At 35.9% G+C, this 16,495-nt stretch overlaps 1 protein-coding gene across 4 annotated transcripts; it reads left to right on the plus strand.

The window, feature by feature from the left end:
* The first annotated feature begins 7,578 nt into the window (after positions 1-7,578).
* On the plus strand, positions 7,579-16,212 carry LOC112003918 (ATP-dependent DNA helicase Q-like 1). Of its 4 annotated transcripts, XM_065777103.1 has the most exons (11): positions 7,579-7,774; positions 8,815-9,203; positions 10,482-10,742; positions 11,862-12,030; positions 12,301-12,392; positions 12,498-12,541; positions 13,630-13,744; positions 13,825-14,178; positions 15,048-15,272; positions 15,413-15,556; positions 15,787-16,212. In XM_065777103.1, the coding sequence occupies exons 1-10, from the start codon at positions 7,660-7,662 to the stop codon at positions 15,521-15,523; spliced, it is 1,875 nt and encodes a 624-aa protein (XP_065633175.1). In that variant the 5' UTR covers positions 7,579-7,659; the 3' UTR covers positions 15,524-15,556; positions 15,787-16,212. The 4 variants fall into 4 exon arrangements, with proteins under 4 accessions (XP_065633175.1, XP_065633173.1, XP_065633174.1 ...); XM_065777101.1 differs by lacking the exons at positions 7,579-7,774; positions 8,815-9,203 and adding an exon at positions 9,815-10,198 and having other exon boundaries at positions 15,405-15,556; XM_065777102.1 differs by lacking the exons at positions 7,579-7,774; positions 8,815-9,203 and adding an exon at positions 9,815-10,198.
* The last annotated feature ends 283 nt before the right edge of the window (positions 16,213-16,495 follow it).

Raw genomic sequence — 16,495 nt, forward strand, 5'->3', positions numbered from 1 at the left:
CTCACCAACACGAAGGACAAGAAGAATATGTTAAAGGAAAAAAAAAAAAAAAAAAAGCAAACATGAAGGAATCAATAGTTGCTATGGCAGAATGACAAAGAAAGTGTTTAGAAAGTGAAGATTTCTCATGAAAGCATCCTCATTTCCCATTGGAAAAATAGCTATAGTGGCACTATTTGTAGGCGCCTTAAAATGAGTGGCAGACTTAGTCACTTCTGCAAGAAGTTCAATTTTGCAGCAGAACTAGAATTATGGCAGAATTAGAAACATCCCGCAATGCAAACAACAAAGGTACAAGAGTATTGATGATCTTGGGGGCTAAAAGGTCCTCTACTATTGCAACAATACATTTGCCCGTGTCATTAGCAGCTCCGAATAAGGAGGTCTTCCATAAATACATCATCATTGAAAGAAACTTGCATTAACACAGAGAAATAAGTGCATGTATTGTAGCAGAAAGTGTCTACATATTCTGCGGAAGCAAAAATAAGTATTCATCCCTACAGAAGCAAAGGAATGAGTACATGCTACTGCAAAAATGCAAAGAAATAAGTATACAAATTGCCGCAGACATAAAGAAATGAGTACTATTATAGAAGTCCAAGATCATAAGGAATTTCCAAGAAGCAAACCAAGAAACAAGTAAAGGAATGATGAAGAAGAGAAGGATACACACAACATCATCATCAACAATCCCTTTGAATGAAAACCATATAGGAAGAAAAAAGTTAGTAAATTGAGAAGAAAACCATTAAGCCCGAATGACAGGAATAATGGATTATAGGCCCATGAAATAAACAAATGGGCCTAAAGGAGCTCGAAAAGAGAGAAGTAGCAAACCCATGGGCTATATATGATGTAGAAAAGTGAAAATGAGTCACAGCAGACCCGAAGTAATGCAAACAAAGAAAGTAAGGGGTTGATGGCAAGCCAATGAGCCCCAAGGATGAGAATAAGGTAATTGGGCTGGGGAAGCCCAATGAAGTTAGTAAAAGCCCATGGGAGTAAAGAATTGGAATGGGCCAAGGATGCCCAAAAGAATAAAATGGGATAAAGGAGCCCAAATGGGACAAAGGAGCTTGAAAGTGATGAAACGGGTTGAGGATGCCCAAAAGAATAAAATGAGATAAAGGAGTCTAAAAGTAATGAATGAGCCAAGGAAGCCTGAAACAGCATGGTACAAGCCCAATGATAGTATTGGGCTAATGGGATTTAACAAAAGGAAAGTACACAGTAGGCCCAAAGAGGCCTAGCAGGCACAAGTCATGAAGAGCAAAAGGAAAGCATACCGCAGGCCCAAAGAGGCCTAACAGACCTAACACCACCCTTATAAAGAACAATTTTTTGGTTACCCTTTAAGGGTCATGAATGTGCTGAAAGAAAGAGAATGATTTGCCTAAGGAGAGTAAGGATTGAAATAACAGGCCCATGAAGAAAAGAAGAGAGGCACTTGCATATGAGTTGTGAAATAACTCGCAAAAGAAAACTGCATGAGTTTTCGCATACGAATTGCAGGAGCAATCCATATGCTTAGGGGGCTGAATGTTGATGCCCATTTTTGCAAATTCATACCCAAAGGCCCATGAGAAAGAAAGCCTAATAAGTTGTAAGACGCAAAAGCCCATATGAAGGAAAGCCTAATGAAAAGCAAGACCCAAAGACCCACCAAGAAGACCGAAGAGCAAGAAAGTTCCAAAGAAAGAAGTGCAAGTGAAAGCAATCTACAGCAAAACACAAATTTGCTGCAAAATACAAATCTGCTGCAGAATACAGCTTTACCGCAGAATACAGTTCTCTAGCAGAATGGTTTCGGCAGATGAAGATAAATTAGGCCTAAGACCCTTTTGATCCAATCAACATTATTTGGCTGACAAATCTGCCGCAGAATACAAATCTACCATAGAATACAGCTTTACCACAGAATACAGTTCTCTGGCAGAATGACTTTGGCAGATGAAGATAAATTGGGCCTAGGACCTTTTTAATCTAGTCAATATTATTTGGCCCACAAAGGCCCAAATCATTTTGTATAAAAAATATAGGCGTGAAAATTGATATGAAAAAGAACAATGAAAAGAAACAAGGAGCTACAGGAAGTGTCAGCAGCAGGAAACGCGTGAAGGAAAGAAAAGCTAAGCTAAAAGAAATGACAAACACAGCAGGAAACGTGTAAAGAAATAAGACAGTGCCACGCAGCAAGACAAAACAAATCTGCTACAGCAAAAATGGTGTGGGAATGAAAGAATACAAAAACAGAAGGGCCGGAGCACCACCAACCTGTACCCAGCCAATACAAGGAAGGTGGACCCACGATCAAAGGGATTCAGAGGGCGTGGTTTGGTGGTGGGGGGAAAAAGGGGTCTATATTTGGTTTCCTGCCATAACTTCTTTTGGGAATATATCCTGCTAGGATGTTATCTTACCCAAAAGAAGTAATTAATGGTTGGGACCATCTGATGCATGCCATAGAGCTAGGTAGTGAGGTAGCCAAATTCTTATCTTTGAACCTAGAGGTAGAAGTATACGGCAGGAACAAACAAAAGAGAATTTTATCGTGCAGCAAACATGTATTGAGCAATAACAGTGGTCGAGGCAACCAGGGTAGTCTTGAAAGGATGCTCACAACAAACCAAAAACAGTTGGTGAAGCCTTAGGGGTAAAAGAGAGAAATTCTATTGAATTAATTCACTGTAAAATGAGGAGCTAGCCATGGATGAAGGGGAGACTCGATGGAGACCGGATGGGAAAAGCACCTAAGGAAGGAAATTCATGGTAAGAGAGTAGTAAATACCCAGAGAGAGGAACCCAGAAAAAGGAAAAAAACCCAAGTGAGAAAAAAAACCCATGGCAAGATAGTAGTTAGAAACTAAGAGTAAAAAAAAGAACATAGAGAAAGAAAAAGAAGAGAGAAAACATGGCAGGAATAGGGGCATGCATCAATAAACCATCTTTTCTCTCTCTCTTAGCAAACCCACTCTTTGAAGTCCCCAAAAGTAATAGCTAGTAGCCATTTAGGCCTATTCTCCAAAATGCACAGCTTTTATGGCAGAAGCCTATGATAAGGTTGTTTAAGTTGGAGTTTGGGTTCCTTCTTGATTTACTTATTCTATAGGCAGATTCAATACTTGATTTTGATTGCAAATATATTTGATTTATTTCATTATAACTTATATCTGCCGTATTTAGTCATCCTGTTGTAGCATGTTTTTATCACGTCTGTTGCATCAGTTGCTCTGCTGTGGTGTCTTTACTTGCTATACTAGTTATTCTGTTGTAATACATTTTTATTATATTTACCGTTTTAATTATTATACAAGCTACACCTTTCCTGTCGAAGCTTTCTTCCTTATTTGTTATTATGTGTTTTACTGTTGACACAAACTAATCATTATCCTGCCATAAGTATATATATACATATATCTTTATTTACGAACATGTGTACATATTTGAGAATATGTTAACCCATTTAAACTAGCATTTGTTTGATGAGAATTTTCTTTGGGTTTTAGATTTGTTTCTGTGCAGAAAGTATTTCTGTAGTAAAAATGAAGAGTAGTCATTTACACGGCAGAAGGCTTTAAAGCACAGCAGACAGCTTTAAAGCATAGTCGACAGTTTTAATGCACAGCAGGCAACTTTATTGCATAGCAAAAGGCTTTACGGCAGGAAACTTTATTGCATAGTAGACAGCTTCACTACATAGTAGAAAGTTTTATTGCACGACAGACGGTTTTACTACACAGTAGAAAGTTTTGCTGCACAGCAGAAAAGTCAATCTTACGATAGAAACTGGAAAAAAGTTCCTTCTGCGGCAGAAACGTCAATCCTGCGGCAGAAACTGGCAGTGGCAGAAACTGGAGAAAAGTCTTCTGCGGTGGAAACAGAGGATAAGCCCACTTTGCTGCATCTTCCTTTGGACTTGGACTCAACGTTTGCGCACAAGCCGGACCAAATTAAGTTGCAGTTGGACCGGTTTCAACTCCCTTACTCAGAATACTCGGACCCATTACAGCAGGAGGCAGCTTAGCCCAACGCACAACAAAAAAGGCCCCTACACTCTCATGTTAAAAGACTAGGTAATTCTATGATTCATAACCTTGCTAGATATGTTAATCATATCACAAGTCTGTCAGTGTGGATAAAAGATGTTCTATCCCAACTTAATGCTTTAGTCATAATCGATTATGGCTAAGCTTTTTTAATAAAGATGTTATGCTTTTTCCTAAAAAAAAATGGTTAAGAAAGAAAATGGAAAATGCAAGGAAACACGAAGATCATTTTATTTTAATTAGTTTGTTTAATTTTAGAAGGATGTTGTATTTTTTTACTATTAGTCCATTGGATTATATTTTAGGTCTTATTAGTTAAATATAATTTTAATTTAGGTAATTCTAGTGTTAAGGGTATTTTTGTTATTTAATAATTGAACTTCCTAAGTCAATTAGAATTGGGGTTATACATAGTAGTCTATATATATCTCCGAAGGGGAAAACGTAAGCCATTATTGTATACATCATAGAAGTTTGGAGGGACAAATTCCATCCAAGCAAGAAAAGGGTCAGAAGATCTAGCTCTTCTAGCAAGTCCATGAGCAACATTATTTTCTTGTCTTTTAATATGGTAGAAAAGAACTTCTGGTAGCAAAGAGTTAACCAGCTTGATGTCCTAAATGATGTGGCCAAAACTAGCAAAATGCATATTCCTTATGTTAATAGCTTCAATGATAGTCTTCGAATCTCTTATGATCAGTACTTTCTCGTAACCCAGTTCTTGTGCAAACCAAATAGCTCACCGCTTTGCTAACACTTCCACCATCTCTATCAAGGTAGGTAGCAGAATTTGCTGTGATAAAGCAACCATAACTAACCCGTTATTTTTTCATATTATAACATCAAGTCCAGTAGTGTTTTCACCTTCAAAAACTGCATCATCGAAGTGAACCTTATATGGTTATACTAGCTAGAAGGGGGAGGATGCCAACAAATAGAGTGAGCCGTGTAAGGGATCTTCGCATGGACTAAGAGAAGTTCCTAAAGTTCTTGGAAGGTTTTCTAGGGCCATTGAATTGATCTTCTTCGTGGGGAATAATTCCTCACCTACCCGAGGCTTGTTACTTCTCATCCATATCAGGGAGACAGTCATAGCAAAGAGATCAGAATTAGATTTGTCATGGAGGGCCAGATGAAAAACATGCAAGAAACTCGAATGCACTATTGTATTCCAATGGAGATGTTCTATAATTTTGCGTGATTAATTAAATTTTGAATTTTCTCAAATGGTCTAGTACTAATTTTAGTCAATCCTATGGCTCTGTTTGTTTGAGAATATGGAAAAGTCGAATGATAGAAAATGTTAGGAATAATTTTTTTTTCCTACGTGTATTTTTGGTAAGAGGGATGAAAAAGTGAAATGATAAAAATTACTATTATGTCTTTATTGTAGTTTGAAATAATGGGATAGTAAGGGTTATGTTGTCTTTTTAAATCTAAACACATTTTCCTCCCAATTTGGGAGGATAAGTTTTGGTGGGCCCAAGTGAAAAATACCTAAACTTATCCATTTCTATCTGGATCCCAAATTTCCACCCAACCAAAAGAAAGAAAACTCCAATTTTCCTTCTATTGTTTTCCATTCCCCCCTTTTTTCACCCAACCAAAAAGGACAGTGTTGATTTGTAAGTATTGATTTCTAGATCTAGATGCATATGATTCCAAGCAAGTCTAGGTGCTATTTCTTTAAGTACTATTTTCTTCAATTTTAATATTGTATACACTAAGGTTTTGCTCTGCATCAATAGAGAAGAAAAATTATGCGGGGCAAACCGTATTATTTTGTCAAAGTATTCATAAGATGGATTAATGAAAGAGGGTCAAAGTTTCTTACTTGGTATGAAAAGAGTTATGGTTATATATATATTTTTTAAAGTCCAACTATAAAGTATGTTTACGTTGCAGATAGTGGCAGAGGCAAAAATTATTTTAAGCCAAGTTAAATATATTAATAAATTTCAAATTCAAAGAATAATTATTAATTATATATATGTTAATTATACATAAAGTAAGTATGTATGTAACATGATTTAATATATGCTATTTTGTTATATATAAAAGCATTTACATTAAGTTATATTAATTTTTACATTGTTCAAAATATTTTCTTTTTCCTTCCAGTAAATTTGCAAACTCTGAATTATTTTCTAAATCATATTGGGATTTTTGGTACATAATTGGTTTCACCGTAGACTAATTACTAATATTATTTATATAAAAGAAGACATAAAAAATTGAAAATAAAAATATTATAAATGGGATAATTTCCAAGTTAAATATAAATGTGCAATTTTTTTGAGAATAAATAAATGTGCAATTAAACCAAATATTGAAATTAATAGAATATTATGATTCAAAAAATATTTAAATATAATTTTAATGTTTTTATACATAAAAAATATTGACTTCATGTTTAAAAGAAAAATATTTAAAAGCTATATATAAGAGTCATCTAATTGACTGATACTTACTTCTAAATATGTATAATTGGAGTACCTATATATTTTCCATTTTCTAATATGTCTAATTGGACCAATCAACCAAGGACGAAAGATATCACTTATTGGGGCTTGTCTATGCTAGGCGGGAAAGAAATAGTCAGTACTCAGTAGGACTTTAGGAAAAAATACATGCTCTTTCTATAAGATGCGTATACCATCTCAGACTTTAGAAAGGGAGAAACTTTAAAAGAACATGCATACATGTCCAAAAAAATTAAAAGAACATGAATACAAGATCTTCATGTTTCTAATTTATTTCCTTCAAAACCCAAAATTTTAATTTATTTTACAGATAACAATTATTTGCAAAATGACTACTACTCATGAGTCTTTTTTTTTTTTTTTTTTTTTTTTTCTTTCTTAGCTCAAAAAACCAATAAAAAAATGATCAGTTTGTATGAGAGTTAAGAGGGAAGTATTGTTCTGCTCTGTAGAACGAGTATGAGAGTTGAGAGAGGAATAATGCAGAGTAAGAGAGGATGAGTTGAGAGAGGAATAATGTAGAGTAAGAGAGGATGAGTTGAGAGAGAAGACACAAACAAGTCACGGGCTTAAAATGTCCTGACAAAGCATCAAGTAAAAACGTGAAAACACAGCAAAAACGTCAATGCTGAGCCAGAGTTAAAGAAAAAATGCTGAGGCTGGCTGTCTGTGACATGACCGGATGGGACTGGACATAATGCTGTCCACTTAGATCTCGAGTTTCTGAGACTCGAGATCCATGTGGCATCTACGTGGATGCCACGTGGCATCCACATAGATCTCGAGTCTCAGACACTCGAGATCTACATGGCAGCCACGTGGATGACACGTGGATCTCGAGTCTCAGAAACTCGAGATCTATGTGGATGCCACGTGGCATCTGGCCACGTCAAACCATGAAAACCGAGCATTAAAGTGTCGAGGTATGACCGCAGAATTCGAGTCTCAAAGACTCGAGGTGTTAAAAATTTATATTGTTTCCAAACCGGGCCAACTAACTAAATAGTTAAAGAAAAAAAAAATACTTACCTATTTCCTCCCCTGCTTTCTATAGGTTACATTTTCAAAGCAATTTGGCGCGGGAGAAAATCTCAATTCACATTCGCAGTCAAATTCTTCGGAACAAAATGGACGACCACGATTTGGAATTGGAGAAAACTCGGTTGATAAGCTTGGCTCTTGATTTTGGGTTCGATGAAGAATCGGCAAAGAAGTGCTTGGATCGTATGGTTCAACTCTATGGTAATACCCATTTCTACACCCAAAAAAAACCCACAAACTTTAAAACCCCATTCCATTATCCACAAATGTATGTACTTTATGTGATTTTATGTCTGGATGTGTTAGTGGCCTCAAATTACGAAATGGGTTTTGGGTTTTTATTTATTTTTTGTTTGTTTTTGGTTATGTTCTTTTTTGCAAACATAAATGGGTGTACTGTAAGTGATTTTATGGGTGTATGTGTTAGTGTTAGTGACTTGAAATTATGAACTGTGTTTTGGGTTTTTCATTTTTTAATTTTTAATTTTTAATTTTTGGTTTTGTTTTTGTTATGTTAATTCTTTTTTGGGATTTGTAGCAGGGTGTTTGTGTTAGAATAGTGGTTTAGTGATTAAAATTTTAAGTTTTTGGGCAAACAGTAATTTATTATGCTATAAAAGTAGGTGTCTTTGAGCTCAAAACCTGCCTCAACTCTATGTCACATTTAAAAAATTTTAAAATTTATGTGCTGGACTCGCTTATTATGGCAAAGTTTGAGCCCACAAGCGAGGGGAGGTGTTACAGTAATGGTTAAATGATGTAATTTCACTATTTCTTGATAGGTTAAACTTTTGAGACAAGTGGTAGTTTATTGGTGTTTATTAGAAAATGATATTATTTTGGGAATAGGATGGAATGGGTGGCAATTGAAATGGGTTTGTGTGTTTGTTATTGCAGTGTGTTGCAAAGTAATTATGGTACTTAGAATGAAGAAATTTGTATTTGGATTTTTTGTGTTGTTGTATGCTGGTGTTTTGAGCTGTTTTACTGAAATGTGATTGTATTTGAGGTTGTAATTGGATTGAATTTATGTATGCAAGGAGTTCTGTGTGTGAGTGATGTGGGTAGTATTGAGTTTTGTAGACGATATCCATGTTTGACAGTATGTGTATTGTACAAACTAAATTTTTATTTTATTTGGTTGTGATCGGTGCAGTTGGTTGTTTGGTCCTCTATTTAGCTGTAGGTATTGATGTTTTCATGATCATTTACCTTTTCATTTAATGCTAAATGTTGTTTAGGTGAAGATGGCCGTGATTTTATCACTGTGGAGCACTGTGGTGATGATTTCCTTGCGGCCTTAGCTGAATCGATGCAAGACACTGAGGAATGGGATGATTTACAAGCCATTGAGTCAGAAGCTTGTGGAGCTTTGAATAACTTGTTTGACAAAGATGTTCTCAATAGTCATGAAGTGGATAATGACGGCAATGGAAGAAACTACATCAATGTTATAGATGATTCACCTGAAAAACATCCAAATTTTATGGAGTTGGATTCCTCTAGTGACAGTGAAGACTTAGACTTTGGAATTCGAAAGGAAAAAAATGTCAAATCTACCCCTTCTTTTACTGATTGGAGCAGTCCTGTTCTCAAAAAAGGTTCAAGTAAAACTTCTTCAAAATCTGTGGTATGTATTTTAGCCCCAAAGGTTTTATTCTCATCTTATTTCCACTGCAGCTGTGAAGCCTGCTAATTGTTGTGCATATGCTGCACTTGCCTCTTAATCTCCTGGTAGTTATCTTCAGTAGTTATAGTTTTAGCAATTGTCTATTTCTGCAAATTATTGAAGGAAACAGGCTGATGTATGCCAGTTATGAACTTACCTAAGCATATGACTGTAAATGATTACATGTTGCATTTAGCATAAGTTTGTGTGTTTGTTATTGCAGTGTGTTGCAAAGTAATTATGGTACTTAGAATGAAGAAATTTGTATTTGGATTTTTTGTGTTGTTGTATGCTGGTGTTTTGAGCTGTTTTACTGAAATGTGATTGTATTTGAGGTTGTAATTGGATTGAATTTATGTATGCAAGGAGTTCTGTGTGCGAGTGATGTGGGTAGTATTGAGTTTTGTAGATGATATCCATGTTTGACAGTATGTGTATTGTACAAACTAAATTTTTATTTTATTTGGTTGTGATCGGTGCAGTTGGTTGTTTGGTCCTCTATTTAGCTGTAGGTATTGATGTTTTCATGATCATTTACCTTTTCATTTAATGCTAAATGTTGTTTAGGTGAAGATGGCCGTGATTTTATCACTGTGGAGCACTGTGGTGATGATTTCCTTGCGGCCTTAGCTGAATCGATGCAAGACACTGAGGAATGGGACGATTTACAAGCCATTGAGTCAGAAGCTTGTGGAGCTTTGAATAACTTGTTTGACAAAGATGTTCTCAATAGTCATGAAGTGGATAATGACGGCAATGGAAGAAACTACATCAATGTTATAGATGATTCACCTGAAAAACATCCAAATTTTATGGAGTTGGATTCCTCTAGTGACAGTGAAGACTTAGACTTTGGAATTCGAAAGGAAAAAAATGTCAAATCTACCCCTTCTTTTACTGATTGGAGCAGTCCTGTTCTCAAAAAAGGTTCAAGTAAAACTTCTTCAAAATCTGTGGTATGTATTTTAGCCCCAAAGGTTTTATTCTCATCTTATTTCCACTGCAGCTGTGAAGCCTGCTAATTGTTGTGCATATGCTGCACTTGCCTCTTAATCTCCTGGTAGTTATCTTCAGTAGTTATAGTTTTAGCAATTGTCTATTTCTGCAAATTATTGAAGGAAACAGGCTGATGTATGCCAGTTATGAACTTACCTAAGCATATGACTGTAAATGATTACATGTTGCATTTAGCATAAAATGCCTTTCTTTTCAGACACTGAAGTAGTTTGTCTGTTGAAGGATTGTAGGAGCAGCATCACTCAAGGTTCAATCCCATCAGTTTCTCATAAAAAACATTGCTCCCAAACATCAAAAGTGGAACATGAGACTCTCAGTTATGAAGTATTACAGGCTTTGGATGATTTTGAATTGGCAAATGTTGTAATATTTGGTAACAGGACATTCCGCCCATTGCAGCATCAGGCTTGTAAAGCAGCTGTAGCAAAGAGAGATTGTTTTATTCTTATGCCTACTGGAGGTGGTAAAAGTCTATGTTACCAGGTCATGTCCTTTTCCTCAAATTTTGGAATGTCTGTCCTGTATGTTCTCATGGATTAACAGTAAATCAACAACATGGCTAAAATTTATCGAGATATAGCTTCTACAGCTAATCTTGATGACATTTTCCATTTTACTTCTCTAACATTGCAATTGTTAATCAGATATATAATAGCCTAGTCTTTTACTAATGCCATAAAATTAAAGGTCTTCTGCCAAAACTTCCTCCTGTCCTTAAATTTTGGGGGCTGTTGGGGAACCTAAAATTTGGTGTATTATTTCTTGTTGGCCTACAATGGATACTAATTCTACTGCTATGGACCTTGGCCTTTTTTCTTTTGCTAGAGTTTATTTAAGTCTAATCTAAAGCTCTGACAGTTGGTTAAGCTGTTTCTGTTCAAATTTATTTTCCAGATTTTAGTGGCCCTTTAAACTATGAATCTAGTTTGGAGATGAAATCATTCTAGGAGATTTAGAATTAGATAATTTTCTTTTTGCTTAATTTTTTTCCGTTCATTTTATTTGTGATGTTGGCCCAAATAAAATTGGCAGACAATGAAATGATTTCCAAGATAGTCTGTAGTTGTTACTTATGTTAATGAAACCCAGTTCACTATCAAATTTCTTCCACCAAAGGGTTCATTAAGATGTGAAATGTACAGAAATCCCTTCATTCTGTTGGGGATTTTAGCTGTAAATGCCCCTGGCTGACCAGACAATTGGTTTTGGCGGGTGGTCAATTGCCCATAGGTTTTACTCACTAGAGGCGAGTCCAAAGGACTCTTCTTTAGAAAGATTCCCTAAGTTATCAAAAATATATATATACACTTTTAAAACCTGATGTCCATGATGTATCACATTCATAGAGAATAGCAACCAGGGCTCCTGCTGTCAAGGATAAATAAATATAATCTTCTAAAATTTTGCTAAGTTGAGTTGTTTCTGATCTGGACTTATAGTGGCCCTAAAAACCCTAACAAGTAGTCTATTTTACATTTGATCAGATATCTATTCTCTTGAACATTGAGCAGTAATATGAATATCTGACCTTTGTTTGAGTAGTTGAATGTGTAAAGCTATCAACTTAATTTTTACATTATCATGACTGCATGTTTTGTACAGCTTCCAGCAACTCTGCAACCAGGTGTTACGGTTGTTGTTTCTCCCTTACTTTCCCTCATTCAGGATCAAATAATTACTCTGAACCTCAAGTATGGAATACCAGCAACTTTTTTAAATTCTCAACAAACTGCTTCCCAAGCAGCAGCTGTCCTCCAAGAACTAAGGCAAGGTTCATTTCTTCTTTGTACTCATGTCTATTATAAGAAGTATAATCATGCCAATGAGCTCTAGCTCAACTGGCACCTCCTCCCCTTGTAAGCGCTAGGTGGAGGGTAAATCCTGGATTCAATAACCACTCAAAAAATTGTTCAAGAATATTTTTCTATGTGCCATAAGCAGCAATAGATTATCTTTTGATTATTTCAGCTGTCCTTTGCTCTCTACATTAGACTTCCAGTTGATTTCTCAATCATGTTTTTTTTCCTTGTTTTTAGGAAAGATAAACCATCATGCAAGCTCTTATATGTAACTCCTGAGAGGATTGCTGGGAACTTATCATTTCTTGAGATTCTCAAATGCCTGCGTCGGAAGGTGAAAATTTACAGGTTTCTGACTAATGTTACAAACCAATGTTTACTATTGTAGGATTTTGAAAATTTCTGTTGCACATTGTTGATGCTCCAACATTAATCACAGGGACAACTAGCAGGTTTTGTTGTTGATGAAGCACACTGTGTAAGGTATGCACTTTTCTTGTTTGTGTTATGTATTGGTTCTTATTGTATTGGTTCATATTGATAGCTATAAGTGATACTCAAATATATGACTTAAAGCATGGACATGCAGCACACCTTCTAAGGAACCCTGTTCCACACCTTTCCCATGGCTGCACAACTGTTTAGTGACAGATATATGAACTACATAATTTTAAGTTTTTAACCATAGGCCATTGTGCTTGGTTAAGAATTATGTTTATTGATACCTTGTACAAAAGTTGGGCACTTGGTGGCTTGGTTTTGATTGTTGTAACGCTTGTAGAATATGGGAAGAGCTCAGTGTGTGTCTGACCTTGAGTCAAACCTCAGGTGATATAAAGGGTGTTGAGATAGGGGAAGTTTTTAAGTTCAATTCTACCAAGCAAAGGATAAAAAGCTTTTTTTCTTTTTTTTTCTTTTTTTTTTGTATACACATTTTTATGCTAATTAATGCAGGACTTATTAGATGTTGACAATAATTACTATAGATGAATTATGCGTGATCAAATTCAATTCCACACTTCCATATATTCAAATCATCACACTAATCATAAAATGGTCATGTAATGCCTTTTTTTAATTACTCTTTAATCCTGTCATGTTTCTTGTCTGGGTTGGGGCATGAAGAAAAGCCTAACAGTTGGAAGACCTTCCTCAGAGCCATGACCAATGCAATATTTAACAAACAACTGGCAGTACTTCAAAATTTTTGTTGGTTTTGAATGATATTTTGCTCTACTAAAAGATGGACTAGTAATTAGTGACATCTGATCTTGATAAGTAATGGGAAGTTTGCTGAATTTTGGATTAACTGGATGAAAATGCTACAACAAAGTTGAGTGGGCGAAAGCAACTCTTACCTTTATGCTAAAATTCAAATTGTTCTGAAACTGTAGCCTAGCATCAAAGATGTTTTTAATCACTGGTCTCTTAATAAAATCCTGTGACATGCTAAGAACTGGGTCACAGTGTTCTTGAACAAGTGTCAAGCAATGCAACTCTTATCATGTTAGTGAAAAACAAGAGAATCATGTAATTTGTTTTGTTCTAATTTCTGTACTAATTCTTTCCAGTCAATGGGGACATGATTTTCGTCCAGATTACCGGGGGTTAGGATGTCTTAAGCAGAATTTCCCAGATGTCCCTGTGATGGCATTGACTGCCACAGCAACCCATTCAGTTCGTGAGGTAATAAGAATGACAGTGAACTTCTCTATTTTTTCTCTTTGGAGAAACATAATGTTTCCCATGTCTACAACCTTCTGCAGGACATAATGAAAGCTTTAAGAATCCCTCGTGCTCTGGTTCTCGAAAGGAGCTTTGATAGACCCAACTTGAAGTACGAAGTTATTGGAAAGACCAAGGAGCCATTGAAGCAGCTTGGACAACTACTAATGGATCGCTTCAAGAATCAGTCTGGAATTGTGTATTGCCTTTCAAAAAGTGAATGTGCTGATGTTTCAAAGTTCTTAAATGAGAAATGTAAGATTAAGACAGAATATTACCATGCTGGTTTGGCACCTCGCCAGAGAGTTGCTGTTCAAAAGAAGTGGCACATGGGAGAGGTCCATATTGTATGTGCTACTATTGCTTTTGGAATGGGAATAGATAAACCAGATGTTGTAAGTCCAGATAAATTCTGCACTTTCTCTATAATGCTTTTTTAAAGAATTTTTGAATAATGCTGTGTTCATGCGCAATTGTACTATCAACTACGGTTAGGAATTCTCTATTGCATGAGGTAAATATTCTCTCTGGTGATTAGTTTATTAGCTGCAAATGACTGCACCTGTCAAATTGTTAAATTACGTTATTTTTTGCCAAAATTATTAAATTACTTAAAGATTATGATATATGCCTGTTATACAATGGCCATTACAGTTTGTTGATGCATTCATTAATTGATTATGGTTATGTTTTAATTATCAAGTTAACAACATTTTAAGGTGTGATAAAAGAGTATTATTAAATTGTTAAGAGGAGGGATCAACTTCCTTTGAGACACCACTCTCTCACTGTATGTTTAGATTTAATCCTTTCTCAAACCAGTTGTTGGATTTAATTGTGCATCATATGTGTCAAGTTTTAAGTTGATTGTCTCTATCTATTCTGGCCCAGGGACTTACAGTTTAAGGCTGATTTCAAGAGCTGCAAAGATTGGGATAGCTATAGATGAGTAATTGACTTAAAAGTGGCATGCATGATTTATGTTAGTGTAGCATTAGATCCAACAGTTGGGTTGGTCAATTATGGATCACACCAAAACTCTGGATGGTGTAGCAGTTGCTACTTGACTGGGTTGATATATATGACTAAAATAATGTTACAACAATTTTTCTGTTACTTTGGTCTGACTTGTACGATTATGCTCTTATCCTTTTAACTCTGGTATTTCAGCATTTGATATCTGTAATATGCCTGCAGCATGGTTGCTTTTGGGTCTGGTTTATTTAAGATATGTAACCTAAAACTCTCTCTCTTAAATGTTCAGCGATTTGTCATCCACAATACAATGTCCAAATCGATTGAAAGCTATTATCAAGAATCAGGTAGGGCGGGAAGAGATGATCACCCTGCAGTATGCATTGCTCTATATCAGAAGAAGGATTTTAGTCGGGTTGTGTGTATGTTGCGGAATGGGCTTAAATGCAAAAAAGAAAGCTTTAAGACAGCAATGACTCAAGCTCAGAAAATGCAACAGTATTGTGAACTGAAGGTTAGCAACTGCACATTATTCCATTGACTTCTCCATTCTCTCTCTCTCTTCTTTAAAAAAAGGTTCAGCTTTTTTAGTTACAGACAGTCAAGTTTATTGGTACAACCTTGTTTTATCCTTAAAATGCTTGAGTTTTGCAGGCTGACTGTCGGAGACAAGCCTTACTCAATCATTTTGGAGAGTCTTTTGACCGGAAAGCCTGCAAATATGGTTCTAATCCTTGTGATAACTGTCTCAAGGCTTCCTCGTGAGGACCTCCATGTTAATCTTTGTATGCTACTGAGGTATGACACAATTCAGTACCAATTTAATTTTCCTTCTTGTTGGGGCCACATCTCAGTATGTTGTCCTCATCACATCCCACGGGGTTCAATCAAGGACTGTTTCATTCTTGACTTTCTGACTAGACATAAAAATAGACTTAGCTACCGAATTATGCCCTTATTGAAGGTATAAAGCAACTGTGCTGTGTTTTATCTCAATCCTTTTTGTCCTTCCAAATTTTTCTTTGCAGTGGAACTGTCGTGCTGTAGCCTTGCTATACCAATGGAGGTACCAAAGCCGACCTACTCTTTGTCAAATGACTAGTAAATACCACCCATGCCCGCTGTTTGTTTCAGACATCACCCGCCCCATTATCAGATTTTGTGTCGGGTGCATGCATGAGATTGCGTGTGTCATTGGTGTTTGAATGTGAGGGCTCTGTGTAAAGAATGTACTCTTGAAAGAGTTGGTTTGGTGTGTATCAGTTGGCCCCGTGCTTTCCAGGTTGAAGTGGTTGATGTACTTGTATGACAATTAATTATATGGTCTGCTAATTTCATGTGATTACATGAATGTCAAGTTTTGTAGCAACTACTTGATTCCTTTTGTGGGATTTAGAAGTCAAGACAGGCCTTTGGGCTACATAAGAGAACTCTTTCATTTCTTTTAAAGTTCATTCCCCTAGTGTAAAGGATTCCATCTTTCTTGTGTGACTAGATTTTACTAGTTGATCTAGGTATCACCTACTACTCTTGTCTCTTGCTTTTCTAAAAACAACACATCGGTCATTAAGAAATATGGTTCAATATGGTTTGATGAAAGTTTGAAAAACAATATTTGTTTTGACCTTGATTAAAAAATGGCTAATTATTTAAGTCTTAATAGCCAAAAGGGATCTTGATCCAATTCCAAGTTAGGTCTCTCTTGTGCTGATCTCAGAGTGATTCATTCGTTATATT

This window comes from Quercus suber, unplaced genomic scaffold (assembly GCF_002906115.3).
Source record: "Quercus suber isolate HL8 unplaced genomic scaffold, Cork oak 2.0 scaffold_148, whole genome shotgun sequence".
Classification (NCBI taxonomy): domain Eukaryota; kingdom Viridiplantae; phylum Streptophyta; class Magnoliopsida; order Fagales; family Fagaceae; genus Quercus; species Quercus suber.